General features: G+C 41.6%; 1 protein-coding gene across 1 annotated transcript; it reads right to left on the bottom strand.

Moving 5' to 3' along the window:
• Positions 1-240: 240 nt before the first annotated feature.
• Positions 241-21,677, bottom strand: C3H1orf198 (chromosome 3 C1orf198 homolog). The gene is made up of 4 exons (XM_039569231.1): positions 21,240-21,677; positions 13,773-13,823; positions 3,835-4,386; positions 241-1,918 (listed from the first exon to the last, which is right to left on the bottom strand). Exons 1-4 carry the CDS (start codon positions 21,585-21,587, stop codon positions 1,862-1,864), a joined length of 1,008 nt encoding a protein of 335 aa, XP_039425165.1. The 5' UTR covers positions 21,588-21,677; the 3' UTR covers positions 241-1,861.
• Positions 21,678-23,641: the final 1,964 nt, after the last annotated feature.

Below are 23,641 nucleotides of genomic sequence, written 5' to 3'. Positions count from 1 at the left end.
AAAAAAACAGCGGTGAAGTCCCAGATGGTAACAACAAATATTTTCTGAACTGCTGAATGCAGAGATAATATCCACGAATTACAGGAGTTTGAACATCTCAGGAGGAATGTAAAGAAGCTTTCAGAAGCCTATAAATAAGAGTATGCTATGCAATGACTTCTACTCTGTGGCAATCTTAGCCTTTAGCTAAGGAACCTTTGAAGAAAACACTAGAAAAAGTGGAGGTTTTGGCCTTGGTGGTTCTTTTTTTTTTTCTTTCCTTTTTTTTTTTTTTGGTGGGGGCAAGAAATGGGGGGGATATGCTTACAGCATTTTCCTTGTCCAACAAGTAAATTTTAATGCTCTATCAGCATACTCCGCTTGTTCAGAGCAAGCGGCACACCAATTAGAGGTACGGATTCTTCCAGGACATTGCAAACTCTTCCTGTAACAAGCAGAAAAAATCCTGCTGCATCCAATTCTGCACATTTAACTGCCCCTGGCACTGAACCAAATGTCAAGTGCTAATCCATGGGAAGCCTAGCACAACTATGGCTTAGGAGATGGTGACCTTCTTACAGCCTTGGCTGGGACCTATTAGAGCCCTGTGTTTTGCCTTCTACCCCAAACAAATGCTATGGGACTATTGCTGAGGTAAAGGGAAAAGTCAAACCTTTGGCATTGGAGCAGACCAGTCACTGGCTGTGCGTAGGGGAATTAAGGCTTCAAGGTGAGGTAAACACAGTGAGAATCAGTGTGTAAATCATGCTGCATTTCAGAGACAACAGATCCAAACGACAGCTACTCTTGTTCTCTATATTTTAAACACCAAAGATCATTCAAAAGCAGAACTGGAGGCAAGACTGCCAAGGGCCACCTTGAGATGCCTCTCTGCACCTTAGGAATAAATGTAACCCAGATGTTGAACACTAAAGAGGATGTACCCACAAGGAGGAAAAAGCACCAAAGTTGATGAGTCCTTGAGACAATAAGCTGCTTAAAAAACAAAAAAGCCTCACACTGCTATGACCTCCCATAAACATAGTGGTTTACTGACACAAAGGTAATCTACACTCCAGAAATTCTCAGTGCTGTAGTTCCAGCACTAGTGTTATGAAGAGTTATGCTCTAGTAACGAGGCAGTGAAATTGTGTTCCCTGAAGAACTTCTCCAATTCATTAGGTGTTGTCCCATTCCCCTCTACCCACCTCCAAGTCTTCAATCCAAAGACCAGAAACACCAGTTCCCCAGATCATTTTCCTAACACTGAAGTTATTTTAGCAGATTTGTAGGGTACAAACACAGTGCTTTTTTGGATCCATCATTTTGGCAATGCCTTTGCCTTCTTCAGAAGAAAAGTGTTTTCAGTAAGTGATACAAAAGATACTTTCAAACTAAACAAAATCTACAAATCAATGCAATTCTGGATGCTTGCTTTTCATACTGTTTTTGCTAGCTATCTGAAGTATGGAATGGTTTTCTTACTTGGAACCACTGCACGTGCAACACTATTTCTTACAAGCCATGCTAGCAAGCTTTCAACTCAAAACAGCAATCGGGTCCTGTAGGTTCCATTTCTAGGATACAGAGACTCTCATTTATATTTCTTTAACATGTGTACAGTAACCTCTCTCATCCTCTCAATACAGTAGCTACTAAAAATTTTAACAGATATTAAAAAAACATCCAAATGAAACCACACTTCTATCACTGTTTTAAAAACAAAAACGCATACGGTATTACAAAAGTTTATACAAAGGCAACATTTAAGAGTTTGAAAGTTACTTCTAGAAAAAGACACAAATGCTAGTAAATTAACATACAAGGAGAAAGGTATTCCACTCCTTCCCCAAAATTGGTTCGATCTGTTTTGAAGTATCTTTTACCAGTTGTCTAGAAAATCAAAGCCAGTCTTCAAGATAACATTGCTTGTACTAGTCTGCAAGGTAAAAAAAAAAAAGAAGTAAGATGTAGTTGTTAATTATGGTATTACAAACTCAGTGTTTGACTGCCTATCTACAAAAAAAAGCTTAAAATGTTGCCTGCCAATATTTCAAGGTCTTCTCCATGCCCTAGGATACCTAAGTACCTACACTATAAAATGCTAGACATGACATGGAAAAATACTCACAGTGCCCAAAAAGGCAATTCCAGATAAAAATACAATTATTCTAGTGGTCTACAGGCAAAATGTTATTTTTTTTTCCTCATGGAAAAAATTCATAAAGATCAATTTTTTAGACTACAGTAGGAATTGCAGAGAATGAAACAAACACAGAAGGCAAGCATCACTAATTCAATGGATTGTCTGTTGCAATTAGAGCCAGTTGTTTCCAGAAAACTACACAGATTAAACTTTGATGACAAGTTATTTACTATGCTATCAAGAACATGCTCACTCCTGCCAGTGTTAGCCGTGACATTTAAGGTGATTTTAGTGTTCAGAAAGAGTATTCAAGAGGCACAGCTAAGTCTCTGGATTCTCTTCCTAAGAGCATGGCTTCCCAGAACAGGGAAGATAATCCAGAAAAGAAGAAAGGAAGAAAATTATTATCATACATAAAATTCTCTGCTACTCTGTTCACATTTTGACATGGGAGGGTTGTTTCTCCACAGAGAGAAAAACCAGGCTTTTCAAACTATTTCAGTTATCTTGAAAACGTTCACAGAGGAATTAAAACTGCTAATTTGTAAAAAAACATGATAAACATGATTTTAACTTTAAAATTAAAAGATTACCGTGTTCACGATCTGTAGCTAGACAGCTCAGGAAGCATTATCCCTCAGCTTCAGAAAATGGTAACTAAACACAGGGCTTCAAATACCCGAGTGGCTTAAGTATTGTTCTCTCCTAAGTGCTGCCACTTACTGCTCTTGCAACTAGTTACCTCACCCTGTATCTTTCTGACTTTACATCATCTTGTTTGGAATTCAAACAATCACAGTTGGGAAACTACAGTAGAGAAAAAGCTGTGTGATGTGCTGAAGGTGTACAGTAATGTGTCAGGCTATTGCCAAAGTGATGCCACAGATTTCAAGCAGAACTGCACAGCTCTGCTTGAAGTACCACTCCTCTACTTCTCAGTTTTCAAGCTTTTGATCTCTTTCTTTTTTTCCCCTCACTATATCATATCCTTCTGTTCCCTTTCTTTTCTCACAGATCAGCATCTGCTTTTTAAAATAGCTTCAATTGGCGATTGAGCTGCTTAAGGTTATTTTTTGTTGTTGGGTTGTTTGGGTTTTTTCATAAAAAAAAAAAAACACTAAGAAGGCTAATTCTGGAAGCTCATTCTATTTCTATTCTGGACTTTAAGAGAAAACACATTTGAAAGCAGCCCAGCTGCCTGGGACAAAGCACTGGGAAGTGGCTGTCTACTGCTTAGAACAGCTGAGAAAGTAGTTCACCATTCACCACTATGCTCTGTGTACCAATAAAGTATCCTAGACCCTAGTTCACCTACTTTTCAAGTTAAAAAGCTTATCATTTCCATTAAGTGTTTTGCTTTTTCAAAAAAAAAACCCCAAAACCCCACAACCTCTTTTATGTGATACAGCAATTTGCTAGGCAGCTTGCTGTCAATTAGCTACTTGGTGCCTTGTCAGCATTTCTGGTGTTGTATTTAAATTATGCCTTTATCCTATACGTTAAAAAGCACTTAATTCAAGTTAACATGTTAAACAGACTGTTACGTAACAGGTTAAATAGACTTCTTCACATTTGAAAGACAAAAAGCCATCAAGCTTAGCTATGGCTTAGTGCTTTATGGAGTCTCTAAACTTCCAGAGTGGCCTTGTCAGATTTTAATGTGTTCTACAGTTTTTAAATATAAGGACAGGGGGTATAGCAGTACTTACCTGTCCAGGCATTTGTGGGTCTGTAAGTATACTACCATCAGTATCTTCTTTGTTTGTCCTAGAAGATGCCAGATCCTGTGGTGGATCAGGAAGAAAGAAGTCATCTAGAGAACTAGTAGGGAGTTGAGTAGGTCGAGGTTTCTCCCATTCGAGCGATACAGAAGGTGGGCTGGGGGCGGCAGACTTCTCTGGTTTGGTTATGCTGGGCTTCTCAGCTTTGGTCATCTCCTTGGGAGCAGACTCTTGTCTGTAAAAAGAGGGAAGGGGCTTCTCTCCTTTCTCCATGGACTTGATTTGGCTGGGGGTCAGGGACTGGAACTCAGACTTGTCTCCTTCAAACTTCGAGCGTTCTGCATTTATCTTCCAGAAAGATGACTCCTCTTCCTTTCTGGATGCTATCAACCCATCAGAGCCAGGGGTCTTATTGGCCTGAGAAGATTTAGGGACTTGGATGCCAGGTGCTGCTTTAACAGGCTGCCTCTGTTCGTTCTGCAGCTGGGCACCACCTTGCTCTTGTATGGAGAGAGATGCAACGCTGAACTCCATCTGACTCTGTTCAGGGACAGAAAAACAGTATTTCAAAGCCCTTCACATGATACAGTTTTGACTTTCTGACCCTGGTGCATATAGATAACACCTCTGCCCACTGTGAGACTGCTCTCAGACAACAGATACCACAGCAAAGCTAACTTATTTTCTCCATAAATGTCTGTCTTTGTAGTTTCATAAAAATAATGATTTTTGAAAGTCTGAACTGCAAGCAAACATAAAAGTCCCAGACCTGCTGCAGAGGAGTCAGAGAAAGCAATTGTATTGGAGTTACTCAGTGCCATCTAAGGTAGCAGTGCACAGCATGCACAGCACTGAAACATGAGAATAGTGGCACTAAAACATTACAACAGCTGCAGATGCATTTTGAAAGTCAGAGATGTTTTACATGAAAATTTTAAGCAAAAAAGGCTTTAGAGTGTAGTTCAAAAGGCAATCTTCCATTACAGTCTTTGAAATAGTTCGCTACAATTCCATCTATTTCCAAGATAAAGGATTAGATGTAATGGGTATGTGTGGGTAAGTAATTTTATAATTCTAATGCCCCTCTGAAGGAAGAGAAACAACTCCAACAGGACCAGTTCTTCACCTATTCCAGAGCCTTGGTTTGCTTTCACTTGCAGTGCAGATAGTGGTACTCATTTCTGAGAGGTAACACTGCGCCAAGGAAGCAAGTGACCACAGTTAATGCACAAAAAGAATCTTCCAAGTCACAGAAAAGTGAACATGGACTTCAAGACTCCATTTTACTTACCACCAGTAAAATGATTCTCAACTAGCTAGAGACTCTTCAGGCTAATAAAAGTTAAGCCTTATTTTACTCTGAGAAACATGTTAAGTGTATGTGCCAGGAAAGAACAACCTAATGCCTAGACTTGTGTTCGTAAAAAGGAAAAAATAACGCAAGGGAAAAAAATTGCATTTACTGTTAAAGCTATGCTGTTGTCATCACGGGCCTGATTTGGTTTGAAAAAACTCAGAGGACTTGTAGCTTTTGTTACAAATGGTTAAAAGATACTTTGGAAGTTCATTACAAATTTGTGATGTTTTCATTCTACTTCATTGCCCAGCCTTTCCTGAATAAAACTGCAATAGCATCTATGGGCTTCAGTCTAAACCAAGTCCTAGTTGCATATCGTTTTCACTTAAGTGTTTGATCTTGAGTCCTTCGTTACTGTGCATGTTAAGTTCAAAGGGACTCTAGATCTAGCAGGACTCACATGCCTACTAGTTAATATTCAGAAATCTCTCATCAAAGAACAACTGTTAACCCAGCAGCTGATTATTTATAAAACAATTTTTGTTAAACAGTCAGCAGCTGACTACACATAATTTGATTCATGGACTTAGATCTGACCTTTCTAAAGAATTAGATGCATCATTTTTCCAAGATTGTAGGCAAGAAAGCACCAAGTTCTGTGTTTTCCTGAAGGATATACTGTGCTATCAAAAGATCCAGAACATAAACAAACTGCAAGTAATTATAGGTCAACTAAAATAAGGTGAGTACAAGGATATACTCAAGTTTTACCAAATAACTCAACACCCCACCCTGCCTTGCAAAAAACTACAACAAAAAACCTAAGTGCTCTATTTTTTTTAAACAAGTCATGACGTAAAATTAAGAGCACGACATTTATCCGTAGATAAATTTTGTATAAACAAACCATAGATGCTATGGTGTTGAGGATTATTTACAGTGACTGCCATTCCCTATATTAAAATATAGGGATTTATTTCCCTAAGCTCATTTGGCAGAACTACTGAATAGTGATTTACCACCCTGAAGTTAAGATGCTTTAAGACTTTAGAACTGATAAAATCCCAGCTTAAAAAACCCACAACACAATATAAAATAGACCTGCAATTCCCCAGTAGCCAGGAGAAAAAATAAAAGACAGATGTAAAAAATTAAAGGCAGGCTAAAAAAAAAAATCCATCTTGGAAGACTTTAGTCATGTAAAACTTGTCATGTAGGAATTAAAACAGTGCTACTTTTTGTCCTTCAGCAGTCTGCTGTCTTCTGAATAGCCTGTCCCAGGGCAAACACTAAGGATGACAGTAGCTAAAGGCCACCACAGCAGCAGTCACTTTCAGTAGAATGACTCCTTCACCCCCCAGCCCAAAGGAGAAGAAAGATCAGTGCCCAGAGTGCAGAGCAGCCATCATAACCCCCAGGTCCACCAGGATAGTGCTGGAAATAAAATCCAGGAAAAACATCAATGAAAGGGAAGCATGTTAGAACAAAAATTGTCAGTTAGAACCAAAATTAGAAAAAGTAAACCAACAAGATGGCTCTGCATTTCACCAGCAGCCAGACAGACAAGCAAAGCCAGGCCTTCTGAGAAGTTCTTAGGCTGGGGAGCTAAAGTCACTGACTGTGGTGATATTTTATGTTCTTTTTTATGGGTCAAAATATCAACTCAGAGATGTGGTTTGGAAGTGGCACATCACTCCTAGTGTAGAGAAGAGCGTGGCACTGCAGCAGCACTTCAGGCAGTTGTACCTTTCCAGCCTGCTTGTGAATGCATGCTCTGGAGAGGATGTCCTCTTTGCCCTTTTGTACAGAGACCACGGGGTGTACCCATTTCAGAAGACAGGACCACCTGACATTTGAGATTGCATATTTGTGTCACTGTATGCTTTGGAGATCAAACAGTTCATAGCCTGACACGGAATAATCCAAATGAAAATACTTCTTCAGGAGTTTTCATTCTCCCACAAGGAAGGCAAAGAAGACAAGACTACCCCGACAGGTTCTGAAAGCCCTGTGTCTCAGCGTGATGTAAATACAGCTCTGAGAGGTCAGACGGATAATTCTGCTTCTAGCATTTAACTCCAGAAGCCAAGAACTTCTGTGGACCAGTCACAAGATATTCTGTTTTCCCTGAAATATATAATACTTCTATTTGACTTTTGAGGTTATTTAACACATTTAAACCCCTAAGAAATGTAGCTGACGAAAGAAAATGATTAATAGGCAGTATCTTTCCAGTCAAAAAATTGGCACTAAAACACCCTCCCCCGCAAGGAAAAAACAAACCAAACAACAGAGCAGCAGCCTAAGTAGGAAGATAATTTCGCAGAGACGGAAAAGGCCCATGTGTGAAACACCCTATGCTGACATCTAAGTAATGAGTAGTACTGTACACTCTAATGAGTCACTAGACACTACAAATGTGATTTTAATTAGAGTTCTGCTCTCAATTTCTTACATCAGATTGCAAATTGGCAATTGGTTGCGTCAGCAGGAGAAGGAAGGAAATGATATTTAAAAGACAGTAACCTCCTCCTCCTCCCAAAAAAATGTCCTTTTCCGTTACATTTGCCAGCCATGAGACTATCTTGATGCACATCTCTCTGGCCCCAGCCAAACTTAGGGTAGCAGCTCACCTGTAAAGGTTTGCCTTCCCCAGGCTGGGGCAGAGTTGCTGTGAGCTACACCTGCACATGCAGCGCTCAGCAGCAGAGAACAGCACTTGTAGCACTCTACCAGCTGCCACCTTGGGGAGGCAAACACTGAACAGTAGGGTGTGATTTCATGGTCAAAAGTAAATAGTCTTTTAGGCACAGTTTGGGATTCTAGAGAGAAGGTTTCAGTCCCCCGCTGCTTTCATTGATTCTGCATTACTTTACATGAACTACAGTTTCTGTATGTATAATTCCCCATCTGAGGAATAAAATAAAAATATTTTCTTTTTCCTACCATCTGTCCAAATGATATTCTGGGAATTGTTCAGCCCAGAAAGTCTTAAGAGTTTACAGACAGACTAGACAAGTTCCAACTGTAATTCCTAGAAATCACTGGAATTCAAATAGACACTATTAACAGCAGTAGTATTTTCAAGATATTGCATGAGCAAGTCTTTCTCAACACATTAAGAGAGAGGCGGGAGAGAGTGCATGTGAAAGCATGCACAAAATAGTATTTTGAGGCAGAGCAAACCTAGAAGTCTGTGTTCTTTTCAGTCTTATCCCTCTGGTCCCAAACCACTGCAAGGGTTCAAATAAAGGATGCCCTGTCTTGATCATTTTTCTGTATCATAAATATAAATAATATTATAAATTGCAGGTTTTAGGAGGTTGCATGTCCATCTTTCCTAAAAAAGATCGTATGAAGGTATTCAGAAATGTTGTTTACTGTATTAAAAAATTTAGACCAAACTTCAGTCTCAAGGCAGCAGTAATCCGCTGAATCGTTAATAGTGGCTGTATATACTCATGGGAAACAATGTTTGCTGAAAGAGAGGCATCGGACACTGAGAATGCCACGACTTAATATTCCTGTAGGACATTGGGTCTCAGTTCATAAGTATATATTAAAAACAAGATGACCACAAAGAACCCAGGAACTTTTTAAGCATCTTATTCACTCATCAGGAATGTGTAGTATTTTACTGAACAGTCACGCAAATACAGCCAAAACAAATTGTTTTGCTTGGCAGGCTGAAAAATCCAAATTGTTGAGACAAAGACTACAGAAACACTGTCAAAAGCAACTTGTTTTAAGCACAGCCTGATAAATGCCGAGGTAAGAAAGCCAACTTTAGAAGATTTAGAAGATGATTTTGCTTTGCTGAATGAACAAAACCAAAATAAATATAGGGCCCAAAGTAGCTGCAGTTTTTGCTGTGTTTCCTGTGCACACCGTGGGTGTTTTCAGGATCTTTTCAAAGTCAGAAAGAAATCCTTAGGTCAGCAAATTGCAAGGGCAAAAAATAGAGCAAAGCACTCAAAAACCAATCTAAGTAATTTTAGTCCATACAGAAAGACAATGCCAGAGTTACATAGCACAGAGCTTTGGAGGAAATTCCATGATATACTCTGGTGATATGAACTCAATCAAGTCTGCCACTGTTCCTGGCTAGCCTGAGCAAGCTCATAATGACAGTGGCTAGTTTTATGCTCAAAACCAGCAAAGATTGATGCAGGTAACTGAATCCTTACATTTGGCCATACAGAGTAAAATAAACCCTGAAGACAGCTTTTATTACCACAAGTTGCGTTTGGTGGGGTTTCTTTTGCTCAAGAACTAATAGTCAACAGAAGTTTTACAGCACTGTGTTTTAAACATTTGTAGTCTAAATCAAAAAGGGAAGGCTAATCTCAAAAGCTCAGGGATCCCTCTCCTTCCAAGGAAACATTACCATTTATGTCAGCTTGGTAAAAATAATCACACCAAATTATAGTTTGTAACAATTATAGTATCATGCTGCTAAGGAAGGAAGGAAGGAAGGAAGGAAAATGTTCTCTTCTGCCACTGTTTTCCTATTTAAAACAAAACAAAACACCAACTAGGACTCATACAAAGAAGGATAATGAAGACTGCCTCAATTTTAGATAAAGGAAACGGTTTGTAAACCATGTTTATTTTAAGTGGAACATAATTTTTTTCTTCCTAAATCATTGCTGGGATTAGATCACTTCTGTACCAATATAATTAGGGAATTCAGACAGGGAGGCAGCAACCAGATTATTGAAGGGATCGAAGCTTGTCATGTCCTTATTTTGCCTTTTTTTTTTTTGGTTTGTTTATTTTAAACACACCGCAGAGACTTCTTTTTGCAACAAATACCTGAGGACCTGTTGAAAATATATGAGAGCCGGCAACTATTCTACCTGTATCAAGAAAAAGAAATCTTTAGATATGCATGTGTCAATTTCAAGCATCTGGAATAAAGCCTATTTTCATTAATACCATGAATTAGAAGCAGATTGCAATTTATTCCCATGTTGCTCAGTGCATTCCGTGTGTTAACTCAGGTGGCAGACTGAAATATTTTCTGCCCACTACTAAATTAATTTAAAAAACCCCGAATCTAAACCCCATAAAGTTCTGAGTTCAGGAAGAGTTGCAGAGAAATTTTACTTCCAAGCTCAGGCATGGTTCTTGTTTTCCATTTATATCTTGAGGTCCGTGCTGAGTTTCACTGAATTTTTACTTCAAACAAACCAAGAAACCTCAAAGGCTAAACACAGCCAAAATGTCATCTTTCATCTCACGTAAACCTGAACCCATAAATAGAATGCCCTGAATTCATAAACCTGGCTAGAGCTCCAGTTAAAAATGTAACCCACATTTCAAGACACGTTATGTCCATGATGGCTCCACCCATGAACCAAATCACTCCCTCCAATTCAAACTTTAGCTTTAAAATGTCAGCCCATTTGCAGTGCCAAGAGAACTTGCGGCTTCCCAAGTTTTCCTCCTGAGAAGTGTTATCTTTATCTACTAAAAATATTATTTTAAATGCTGTCTAACAGCTAACTCGGCAATTTACATAGTATTTCTACTTTGTTTGCCATGTTTGAGGATTTAAAAATAAAAAGGTGAGACAAGAAATACTCATCTAACAGCTAAAAATAGTGGAGATATTCATGCAAGTGTTTGTTGTGATATGAACGACTGCAGCCGTATCTCACATTTGTATTTAAAATAAGAATACAGAAAGTTTACTTGTGACGCAAGTGAAGTTTTCAAGCCCTTCAACAATGTTCTGCACAAAATGACAGCAATTCAGTACACTGTTCTCTGGGTAAGTTTGACTGCCATGGAAGCAGGGAATCCACTGCACTAGCTACTGAGAGAAAAATTTGTCCATACCTTATCAACTAGAATCCCCACTGGCATCACTGTCACAGCTGACAGGCTTCAGCTTGGGAGAATACATGCCCTCCCCTCTTCTCTACACTTCTCACTACCCTCCCAGTTTCCCTCATGTTCGTTATAGAAAACACTCATTTTGCTGCTTTATTCTTCTGAGTCTCAGTGTTTAAAAAAAAAAAAAAAGCCTATTGGTTTTACTGATTTACATCTGTACTTTCTTCTGCTCTGCAAAAGCCGCATTCTCTTCCTTGGGTGAGCCAGAGCACACTCATGCACATTCAGGCAATAACACGCTAAAAACCCAAACCAAACAGAAAACTCTGCATTAAATGGAGATCAGGGAGAAGAATACTGTGGAAAGAATAACCCATCATGGGGAGAGCTCATGGAATGGAAAGAGCCTGACAACCTTAAGTAACAGTGGGAACAGATCTGGCCCACAGGATGTTGAACATGCATTACAACACATCAACCTTCTCGAATAGCTCACTCAGGTTTCCTCACATGGGACCACTTGAGTAAGGCTACTTTTTCCTCAGCTGGTACCTCATTAAAAAATTGCCTTCCAATATTATCTCATAAAAGTACTGGTTAGGGAAGATCAAAGAGTAAGCACAAAGCAAGATCTCCACTTTAGAAAAGGGAGACTCAGCAGTGGAAGCATTTGGTTGAAAGATTGATACAATATAAGGCACTGGGGAAAAACCAAAAGGAAGAACCCACAGGAACCAACCAACCAATCCACATCCTGTAAAGCCAGACAAAATGGATTCTCTAGACTTATGCTAAAGGAAAAGGTCATGCAACTTTTCGGCCTACAGCTGTGGCACAGCTTTTATTTCTGGTCAGCAAGGAGGGAGAGGGGAAAGAGGGAAACACAGCTTGATAAGCCATGACAATTACTTCTAAAGCAACGTCCCCCCCCCCCCCTTCTCTTCAGTGACCACATGAACGTTCCCATATCATTCTGTGCTCCTCGATTCAGTGCAGTAAAGGATGAAACTAGTGCATTTATCCACTCTGGTCCCTCATTTGGAGACACCAGGAGGACAGTAGAAATACCCTTCATCAGCAAGTGATAAACCACAAGCTGAGTTTAAAAACACTTCAGTAGACATGCAAGCTTTAAAAAGAAAAGAGGACTACCAATTAAAGGGAAAATCCATTCAAGTGCAGATGTATCTCATCATGGATCACTCGTCAGTCCATTACATGAAGCATTATCTCTAGGAAGTTCAAGTATTCAGAACTTACAAAATCTTATCAAGACAGAGCTTAAAAATACGACTACAGCTGCCACATTTCCAACCCTGAGTTTTGGGTTTGGACTGATAAGGGAGGGAGAGACAACACTGCTGTCTCCAACATATTATTTATTTCACCTTACTGTCAATGACATCAACACTTTTCTCACAATTTTTCCTTTCTTGGCAGCTTCACCCAAGAATTTCCACGTTAAAAACCTCTTCAATATTATACTAAAACCCAGTGGCTGCTTCTTCTAAGGGTCCTGAAAGACAGGAGGGCTTGCCTGAGCAATCAGGCTTCCACTGCAGGAAATCCTCCACTGGTTCCTGAACCATCACAGCTTTTAAGGGACTTTTAAGGCAAGTGAAGACTGGCATTGGTTTCTCTTAAACCACAGCACTGCAGGCGGACCCAGGAGTCACATCAAGTTATAGGTTAATCAGCTTCTGCAAAGCACAGATGGGGTGCAGCTACAGGCAGTGACCTTGAGCAGGGAGGGCTAAGTCTTAACTGGATTAATTTAGTATTCACTGGCATTTCCAAATAATTACTCTGCATTAGGCTAAGATTATATTCATAAGGTCGTACATGATTATCTACATAGTTCAAGGGCAAAAAAAAAAAGAAGAAGAAAGAAACAGGGAACAGGGCAGTAGCAGCTTTCTGTGGTAGATAAAAGCAGAAAAAAGTCTGAAATGTGTGATTAAATTAACCTGCCTGCCATACCCAGTTGAGAAAGACAATGAGCTGTGATTTTGCTCCCAGAATTTCTTCAACAAGAAAAACTAAACTTGATTTCCCACCACACATATGGCACAACTATGTTTCCTCACATGGCAGGTTCAGAAAGATGAAGAACTCTGGCTCTGTGTTAGCCATATGAGAATCCCATCATAAATAATGCTTTAACAAAATACCAGAGGTAAAGTGAGGTGTAAAAGAAAACCCCAAACCAACCCACCACAGAAAAACATGTAATTTTTTTAAGAAGCCTTTTGGAGAGGAAATAACATAATGCTTCTAGCACAGCCCCAGGTTAACAAGTTTCACTACATTTGTCCTAAGACAACATTCTAGTTCATAATAAAAAGATGAAGTACTAGACAGGCTTTCAGAAAGAATCCAATGAAGCTACTAGATACCTGCACATTTCTCATACCATTTTCTAGCTACTTTACTCCTGACTTCAAAAGTGAAATGCAGCTATTTTTACAGAGTATCTGAGACATTGGTCTTACTAAACATGGAAAGCTGATTAAAAAGTTTGCAACAAAAAATCAAATAATTTGTAATGAATTGGTTTTATACCTGCACTCCAAGCCAGAACATTAGTTCTTGAAGTACAGTTTGCGTTTCTGCTGATGTAAATCAAAGCATACCAGTCCTGTTTAATTTCCAGAATGGTCACTTTGTACAGCTTTCATAGAATAAAGGTGACATTAATCTATCAAGTATCAAAACGAACATAATAAATGCAGAAGGATCAGTATAAAATGACAAACCAACATTTTTAAGAAAATTGCTGTTTATTTACCTTCGTTTCCCAGGAGAACGGAGCTGAGTGTTCATCTTGCCAAGTTATGTCCTGAAATAAAATTCAAGAATGACTAAAAGTCAGAAGAGCAGCTTCATCTTCTCAGAAACATCACACAGATGACATTATGTTACACTGCTGGAACTATAACAACCACTGCTACAGAACTGACTAAAAAGTGAAAGCACTACTTAAAGATGGCACTGATTACATTTTAAGACAGACTGAAAGCAATTTCTCTGAGGGGAAGGTTATCAATACTATACCAATTTAATCTACAAAATATATGAAGGTTTAACCTGGTCTAAATCTCCTGAAATGGTTTCTCCACAAATAGCTTTAAAATGTATTATATTTCCAGTTTTCTACCAGGCATTTCTTTGGTAGCCACTAGCAGCACACAGGGACAGAAACAACAAAAGGAGAAGAGGCCTCAGGGAAATAAAGTCCCATTTCCTCCCTTTGGCAGACCAAAGAGCACGTCCACAACCAGGCAGTCATGGCTCAGTGCAACAGCTGCATGGCCACCGGGCCAAGCCACAGCTGGATCCAGCCCCAACAGGACACATCGTCACTCTGAAATACATGGTCAGTGGTGTTGAAGGAGCCACACGGCATCCACAGCACAAAATCCCCATCTGAAATCCATTCTTTTAAGAAGATTCATTTCTTAAAATAATCCCAAACTGAGAAATTTAAACAATCTCCTCATACATGGCATGTCCTCCAGAAATACCTATGACCTGCACTGAAAAAGGAAGGGTGAAATATAATTTGAAAAATGGTTGTTGTTCATATTTATTGAAGAATTACAACAAAATTATTGCATTTCTATTCCTTGTCGGGGCTGGGACTCATTGGTACATTGGATGGTCCCACGGGTAGAGGTAGTGAGCTGCACCCTCCATACTGAGCACATCACTGCTTGTGGACACCGCAGCACTCCAGGGAAGGAACAGGAGGTAGAACACTGTATGGAAAGGGAAAGGCCAGGAGGAACCACGCAGGACTTTCCCACTCCTGCTGTTCAGGGAATGACAGAACTCGACCATGTTTTAACACAACACAGGAACCCCACATTTCACTATGGCTGCTCTTTTCCTCTTATTTCCGATCTCTGCCTTTCTAGGAATATCTTTCTCAGACATCTGATAACATTCTCCTGACCTGCCATCTCGTATTTCACCGTAGGCAGATTTTCATGGCCGAGAGCTATGAGATCATGATTAGAAGTGTCTAAAACCATCTCCTGAACATAAAAACATGTCATACTCCAGCTATTACTCATCTGTGAAATACAGGGTTTCTAGCAGCAAAGTATTTGTGGTATACATGAGGGTGATCCCATGCTCTTGGAAAGAACTGGGCTGATAGAGCTCATCTAAGAGGAAAGGCCCGGGCTCTGCTCGACCACATTTTGTGGCCAAAAGGAAATTTGGTACAGGAAATTTTTGCCTAGAACACAAATTTAATACCAGGTTCTCTCAATCCAGGAAACAGATACTCAGATATATTAACATTTAAAGGAAAAGAGGGAGTAAAAGTCTGCTTTTTACGATCTATCAGCATTTGCACTGTGGTGTGCTGCTGTCTGCATGGGGACACTACATCACTCAATGTGTGATGCCTCACAGCAGGTGTGTCTAATTATTTCAGACTCCTTCTAGGACAATATCCTTTGCCTCTGAAATGGGAGTTGGCACTTCATTTCTGAAGCATGCATGAGATGGGAATCATGGCCCAGAAGCGAAGAGAGATGGGAGAACCTAACCATTGGAGTGAGTCTCACACACAAGGCAGGACTATAACACTTCTGTCTGCATGGGGTCTGGATAAATCAGGCTTGACTTCAACCACAGCAGTAAAGGACAGAAGTGAAGTCCAGAAAACACTGTTACACTCCTACATGCAGTCACAGCACCTTAAAGCTCCAGATGTGTAGGCATAGCTGTCAGTCGGTTTTATCTAAGGAGTTTAAAGGAAGCTCTGTCTTCTTGCCATTTACAGGACAAGCAAACCAGCTAGGGACCAGTTTTAAACTTGGCAATGAGCCACGTTCATCCTCATCCTAGATCCAAGATATACAGTTCCTTATTTTGCTGTATGTAAGGCAAGAGAAGACAGCATCGGGAGGGACACTTCTTCACCCAATGCTCCCTGCACACCCTCAGCTCAGCAATCATACCGCTGCTGTGAGTGAGCCCTGATGACAAAAGGCCGACAACAGAGGGATGAAAAAGCAGCATGGGGAAGGCAGAGTGAAGGTATGAAGCTGTCATGCAGCAGGATACATTACTCCCTCCAGGATAGAGCAAGTCAGCCTCCCACTTCACAGAATCTGATGTCTTCTCAACCATCATTGCCCTTGATGGCACTGCAACTTGTAACCTCAACCTCCAGCACAGGTGAGCAAGAAGTTCCCGAAATTAATTAATTTTGGTAACAGTTGTTAGAAGTTTTGGTCAGAAATCTAAGTTTCATACATTATAGAAGATGGAAGTAGTAGACACTTGTTAGGCAGCAGTTCCCTAAAAGAAAAGAATTTTTTTTTTTTTAAATTTAAAAGGATGGCTCATTGTATCTTGGGCTGCACAGCCCAGCACTCAGAGCCAGTAACTCTGAGAAGCTCTGTTCACATTCAAAAGATCTTCCATGGGATATAGCAAAGAATAAAACAGGATAAGACATGTAGGAGGATACAACCTTCAAGCAATTGATGTCTGTGGTTATTTGAAGAGTACTTGAGGCTAGGATGAAGGAGATAGTTGAAAACTTCTGTCCATTGTCAGGGAAGGGAAGGAAGTTTGTGGCCACCACCTCTTGTGCCCTCACACAGAGGACCAAGTGAGAAGATAGGATACTATTGAACTGTGTTGTTCTATCTAAACTCTTGATTCATGTTTATCACCAACAAAATATGAGAAGTAACTTTGATTTTTTGTAGAATAAACAAGTTCTTACATGCCTGAAGAAACCGGGAGCAAAAAATCAAGTATTTCAATAATAACAAAAGTGAATTATGAATGGAAATTCTAGATAAAAAGGCCTCAAGGCTATTTATCATCAACACAGATTAAAAAAAAATCCATATCTGATCATCTTTTGTTTTCAGCACACAACAATGCCTTCTTCCAGACAAAAGGCAAATAAATAAACTTTTGTTCATGAGGGTTAAAAAAAGAACCCATTTGTAAGAAATGGGGCCTCGTGCAACATATTTCAAAGCGGAAAAAGATGAGTGAGAAAGAGAAAGAGAGGCAAAAATCTGGTCATACACTTGACTTCAACAACCAGCTGCAAAAGATATAAAGAAGAATTACAGATTACATTTGCTGTATGTAGGCAGCTTGCTGCAAAACAACATCTGAATTTCAAAATGGAAGACACTGGTAGAAACGTGTCTGTGTATCTGACATAAGCATTGTTCAGCACAGCTGACAGTAGCTGGGCAAGACACAAACCCACCAATAAATGCAACTCAGAAGTATTATTAGAACAGGACTTGCTGGTTACTGAGATTTTACTGCACTCAAAAGCTGCCTTTCATTTTTGGGTGTTTAAAAAGCACAAGTTTCTAACAGGCCCAACTTAAAAGTTCTTGCTATATTGATTATTTGTTGCTTTAAAGCAATTTTAAGTAGGGAGGTAAAAGGGTTGATCCTCTGCTTGGTGCCAAAGATCTTAAGGCTAAGCAAAACAAATCCCATCTCTGCCTGAAGGCAGGTATGTCAAACTTCCCTATTAAAACACAATGAATGAAGCTAACCAAACTCTCTTACCTGTCTTTCCTCCACATAAAATTTACCACTTCCTCAAGCATATGGCATTTTCTCCAATGAATAGTTTAGTTATTTCATGTCCAACTCTTTTACTGCTCAAATACTGATTATCCATTTAAAGAAAAAAAAAAGAATTTAAAAAATAAGGAAAAATCAGACCTTGATTCCATGTGTATGTCACATGTTTATGGATAAAGAGGGACAGTATTAAGAGAACAGTGAGAACTTGCTGTAAACTGAATATCTGAACTAGCTTTCAACTGAACCAAAGAGAACGCAGTGGCATGAACTGACACCAAATCAGCTGCATTAGCAAAGGCTGGCCACTACAGCGGGCAAAGGGTGCTAGCCTGTCACATACTGCTGGTTTTCCACCTATTCCACTCAGGTTTATGCCGTATTTCAAAAATAATCCATCTATATTACATTCATGTTCAATCTCAGCTTGTATTTCCAGATTTCTCTCTGCTCAGTTAACTTTCATTTCTACCACTATGGGCCTTAGAATAAAGAAATTATAAATGGAGAAATGCCAGCAACTGGAGGCTTGTTAGAAAGAGGAAGGTCTGTTGCAGCATCCAAAAGCCCTTGATCAGGAGGCCTGGGCTGTCTAGACACAGAAAATTATGGTGAAGCAACAAATAGTCTAATGGTGCTGGGCTCATGTGCAATGATAGCAAGTCAATCTTCAGTACACAGGACAAAACTTATTTCATGGGTGTGTGAAATGACCCTGTTACCCTAATTCTCTTTCAAAATTGTGTTCACAGTGCCTGCAGAGCTTCTGCTATTAACTCCATGACTGGTGATACTGCAATGAGGATAAGATGAAAGAGAAGGAGCAGTGGCACTCAGCTGACTCTAGGCATTTGCTAAGAGTCACACATGGTGCTGCAGTGCTCCAGCATTATAAAATGATTGGATCATGGCTACAGGACGCCACGGTCCTGTTACTGCACGTCTATTTTCTGTAACACCCTTCCCACACAGCCAACATACTCAAAGGTGTTTGGAAAATGTAAGTGATGTTTATAGTTTGAGAACTATAAACTGGGCTATGAGTTCAGGAGATAAATTTGGTTTTAGAAGAGATATACGAGAAATGGCGGGGGCAAGAAAGAAAGAAGCAACTGTCCAGAGATACAAGACCAATATATATATATCCTCTGGACCACCTTAACATAATGGTCAAATGCATGAAAACGGGACTGAAATAGTGAGAGGCCTGGACCAGTAAATCAGTATCTTCAGTATTCATCCTTGGTTTGCTTTCTACCAAGTCCTCCAGAGAACATGAGGTGAAAGAGATCAAATTTGCATGCTTAAGCAAGCACAGGTAGGATCACTACAGATTTCAACATCAGTTAACAGGGAAGATGAGCTGTGGCCGGAAACATGAAACCTTTGGAGCAGGTGTATCAGCAAGAACATCATCAGACCAAAACACTCTCACTGAAAGCGCTGCAACATCCACAAGTGCTTCTGAGATGTGCCGGCTACCCTCCGTTTCCTTGCCTTAGGATACCATCCATCAATAGACAGGGAGAGCAGCCAGGACCGATCTAATTGGCCTGAGAGAGGGCTGGGTGACCACGGTGCGTGCAGCAGTTGAGTCTCACAAAGCCAGCAGGGGCACAGCTCCCTGAGCCGTCTGACCAGGAGACAACGAGGTAACAGAGTTCTGCAGGCCAAGTACTTGCAAGCCCAGAGAGTTGAACCAAACTGGCAAGAAACCGGCAGCAGTGGCTCTGCAACAGCAAGACAAGGAGGAACAATTTATCAGCCGGGGCAAGTGTCCAACAATCAGGTTGAACGCCAGCAAGGGAGCCAGAGGAGAGGAAGCTATCAAATGAAGAGCCAGGAAAGGCTCCAAGGCTCAATAGTACAGTTGGAAGAACTAAAATGAAAATGGAGAATGCCAAATGAGTGGAATCTCTTTTCTTCAGAGGAACAATTTATATTAACTTCTGCTTAGATGTCAAATAGAGAGTCAATTGAGGCAGATGCTTCCAAAATTAAACACTTTGTATCGAGTATATGGATGAACCATGCCTTCTTTGGTTAATGGCTACAGAAACGCTAACATTATGCATATTGTAACTGTATTTGGGGAGAAAAGGGAAAAGAAAACAATTTGCCCAGTTTCAGATGGACTCTAGCTGCTTTGTCAAGCGGGAAATTATTATTTCCATACAGTGCAGCACAACAGCCTACAACATGCTTGCTTTCCTTCCAGATCCACATAATTCAAAGCAGAAAGCACATCAGAACTCTCAGAGAGTGGGAAAACTCAACAGATCTATTTTCTACACTCATTAACCTAAATTCTTTCACATCTAATTTCAGATTTAAGTTTCTTTTCAAAGGTTGTTTGCACAACCAAATTTGTTGTCTTGTGTCTTTCTACACCTCTTTTTTGCCATTACTATCAAATATTTATCCATAATTTTGGGTATCATGGACTAGACAAAACTGAGCTACATCCTATGCTCTCTAGCTTTAGATATGATGTGTGTGCAGCACAGCATCACACCTCCTTGACAGGGGAAACACAGGCAGCAGTCTGTCTCCTGGCACAAAGCTGGTTGGGAACCACGATGCCCAATATCAGCGGGCCACTATGCTTCTTAGAAATCCCATTGCAAGGGATACTGGAGAGGAGGCTAAAAGTAGCACTGCTCTCCTTAAATTGGATTGATGATTCCAAATGCAGAAGCAGATTATTTTTTCTTTTCTGGTAGAAGCCACAGAACTTAATTAACAATAGGTCACTTAAAGTTATTATAGGGACATAGTGAAAGAAACCAGCTCTGTAATCATATGAGAATAGAAGAATAGAATAGAAATGTAAAAGAATAGAAAACAAAGGGAATCAATACACAGAATAAAAGACACAGTATCTGAAGAGTACTGTCATGTCTCTTCAGGGATTGTTAGACTTTCCTCTTCAGGGGCTCATACTCGGTAACATGACCCACTGCTCCAAACTGGGTACTCGTATACTATGGATTTCCAGGACTGCCACGCTTCACCATTAGATAGATGGCTCTCAGAAGGTTCAAAATCCATACTTTCTGCCATCTATCTTTCCACTCCCTTGTTTTTCCTGGCATGTGACATGGAACAGGCTGCATTTTTTTAAGGTGTCAAACATGCCAAGAGCTGGAATGTTTTCAGTGTTGTATTTTTAACTGTGTCTAAAACTAGAAACGAAAAGGAAGAGATTTAATTCAGTGAAAACATTCCCTACAGCCCATTTTCAGCAAGGGACTATGTCCAGCGCCAGCCACGGTCATGCTCCGCCGTCGGGGGAACTGAGACCGTCCTCTTTTCCAAGTCTCCTTTCCGCAAAATCCACTTCAGCGCTATCGCTGCTGGCGCCTTCCCCGCTTTTACGGTGTGACCCAGTGCCTCTCGCGCGGTGAACATCCCGCCCTCCCGCACAGCCAGGGAGCGGGGGAAAGGAACAAAGCTCATCACCGGGGCAACTCGCCCCGCTGCCGACGGCGCGGAACGCCCGCGGCCCCGGGCAGCCCAGCGCCGGAGGCACCGGCGGGCGGGAGCGGCAGCCCCGCAGCCCGGGGGAGGTCGCGGCCGCCCCGCCCTTGCGGCGCTGCCGGGGATGGGGAGCGGCGCTCACGCCCGGACCCCGCCGGCGCCCCTTCCCCCGCCCCGCCGTGCCCGGTACCTCGTCTCCGAAGCGCACCACCTTCTGCCCGGTGTTGAGGCGCAGGCTGGGGTAGGAGGCGGGCGGCGCGGGCGGGCGGGTGGTGCCGCGGTGCGCGGCGTAGCGGGCCTGGACGTGCGGCTCCACCAGGCACTTGTCGATGATCTCGTCCTGCTGGCGGGGCGGCAGCCGCTCCCACTCGGGCCCGTAGCGCTCGCGGATCCGCTCCTTCTCCGCCATGATCTTGCGCGCCATGGGGCTCAGCGAGGAGAAGTAGCTGAACCGCTTGCGCTCCCGCTCGTCCAGCGGCCGGTTCCCGTTCATCACCGCCGTGCGGGAGGCGGCGATCGCCGCCGCCATGGAGGCCATGGCCACCCCGCCGCCAGCCCCGCACTCGCACGGCGGGAATGGGGATGGAACCGGGAAAAGAACCGCCTCCTCCGCTCCCCTCCTGCAGACACCGCCTCCCCTCGCTCTCTATAAAGCCGGGCGGCCGCCGCCCCGCGCTCCCCGCCCCCCGCACGCCCAGCCCGCGGCAGCCCCTGCCCGCCTTTCTCCCACGGCCTCGGGCCGGCGAGGGACGGAGGGAGGCGGGGACGCCGCCTCCCGGGCTTGCTTCGGTCTCGGTACCGTCGGTAGCGTGGGGCTGACCGGGCCCCGCGGCCCTCAAGTGCTCCTCCCCGTAGCGCTCGTGTCCCACAGCCCTTGCCCTTCTTTCCCGAGGAGGGAAGCTAGAGTAGTCCCGCGCTGCCGGGGCCAGGAGCACCAGGAAAGGAAAGGACTTGCCTTGGCTGGCAGAGGAGCACCGTGCCCAAGAACCTGCGTTTCCTAACTCCTAAATAAGTCGTAGTGTTTCTTAACACGACAGAAGGTCCAGCAGCTGCTCTCAGAAGAGACAGGAACCTGGCACAGGTTGTTTTGTCCAACTCAACCAGTCCGAGGCTTCTGTATTAATTTGATAGTAAAGCTGCAGCCTAAGTGTAACAAGTCCATGCTGTAAGCATTAGTTATATTGGTAAAAGAGATTTCCTACAGGCTGAAATTACTAGGCTTTCTGGTCTCTTCCTTTGCTGTACAAATGCTCTTTTCCTGTAAAAAGTCCTCATTTTGGCAAAGGATTCACCGAGGTCCCACATGCAAACTCCCAAGAGTCTCCTGGGGTGAGGGAAGTATAGGTCCTTTCCACTAAAAAAAAAAAAAAAAAAAAAAAGAAAGCTTCCCTAAGATAGGCAAATATGTCAGAAGATTTATGTGAGACTAAAACTACTTTGACTTTTGGCCTAGGTAGTTGCAGGGGATTTTTTATTATCTTCAAAATATATTACAAAGTAGCACAAATATTGAGGTTCAGATTAATGGTTTTTCATTGCTTAGCCTATTTTTTTCCCTCATTCTGCTTTCTTTAGTATCATTCTTAATAGATAAATGATTGGGGTTACAATACATTAATGTTCCCATTTAAGAGTTCAAATGGTATCGCTAGAGCAGCTGTCTAAGATGACACAGAAGAGGATGGAGAATGATAATTAGATTTCTCCACAGACTTAGTTCTTAGGAGGTAATTACAGTTCCCCAAGTCATCACATACCAGCCCAGTTATATAATCCTGTTTTGTTTGTTAAACTTGTTTGAGAGAGCTTACTTGAGCTTGCTTTCTTTCTTAGTCATCTGCATCACGCCCAGAGAAACAAGCCTTTTAAACACGTTTGCAGGCACACACACACTCACAGAGGTGTAATACACGTTACACCTAACCCTCCCGTGATCTCCCATTATCCTCTTTTGTCCGCCACCAGGGGGTGGGTATGAAGTCAGTCGCAGGAGTAAGAAATGAGGACAAGGAAACCCAGACAATTGTATATGGTTGGTTTGGACAGGCAGTTTTTTTCTTCCCCACCACCCCTTCTCCACTCCCTCTGGTCTAATCCCTAAACCAAAACCCCTCCTTTTCGTAGTTCCAAAGATTGTCTGGTCAAGTGCCAATGCTGATTCCCCTTTCTCAATGAAAAAGACAAGGCATAACAAAACTTACAGGCTTACAAGACATCACAACATTAGAACAAAACCAAGGCATAAAGCTAGACATATTTTCCAGGCTGCTGTTCTTCCAGGAAAGTAACTCCTTTCCTCCTTAATGAAATGTAGTAGAGGTTTCTTATACTTCTAAACAGAAGAAGCAAATCGCGCTTATTTCTAGTGGGATAGAAGAAGGTACTTAAGAACAGAATGTTGGGAAAATATGTGTGTCACAAATGAACAGTAACCCAATTATTTCAAAGAAAACTCACAAGCCTCCTTCATCCTTACTTGCAAAGAAATACCTACTTATGCCCTTTACCGAAATTCTGATCAACAAAGTTTAGAATGCATGTTCATTGGTACTAAACAGACAGGTGGTCAAATTTGCCTTTGTTATGGTTTGG

Source organism: Corvus cornix, chromosome 3 (assembly GCF_000738735.6).
Source record: "Corvus cornix cornix isolate S_Up_H32 chromosome 3, ASM73873v5, whole genome shotgun sequence".
Classification (NCBI taxonomy): Eukaryota; Metazoa; Chordata; class Aves; order Passeriformes; family Corvidae; genus Corvus; species Corvus cornix.
This window is presented reverse-complemented; position numbering and strand designations above follow the sequence as displayed.

What these genes read in the sequence shown, in the direction of transcription:
- C3H1orf198 (XM_039569231.1), bottom strand. Translation starts at nt 21,587, where the DNA reads ATGGCCTCCATGGCGGCGGCGATCGCCGCCTCCCGCACGGCGGTGATG. An exon ending in CGTTCTCCTGGGAAACGAAG is followed by an intron (nt 4,387 to 13,772) that starts GTAAATAAACAG and finishes GTCCCTGAACAG; the next exon opens with AGTCAGATGGAGTTCAGCGT. An exon ending in ACCCACAAATGCCTGGACAG is followed by an intron (nt 1,919 to 3,834) that starts GTAAGTACTGCT and finishes TTTACCTTGCAG; the next exon opens with ACTAGTACAAGCAATGTTAT.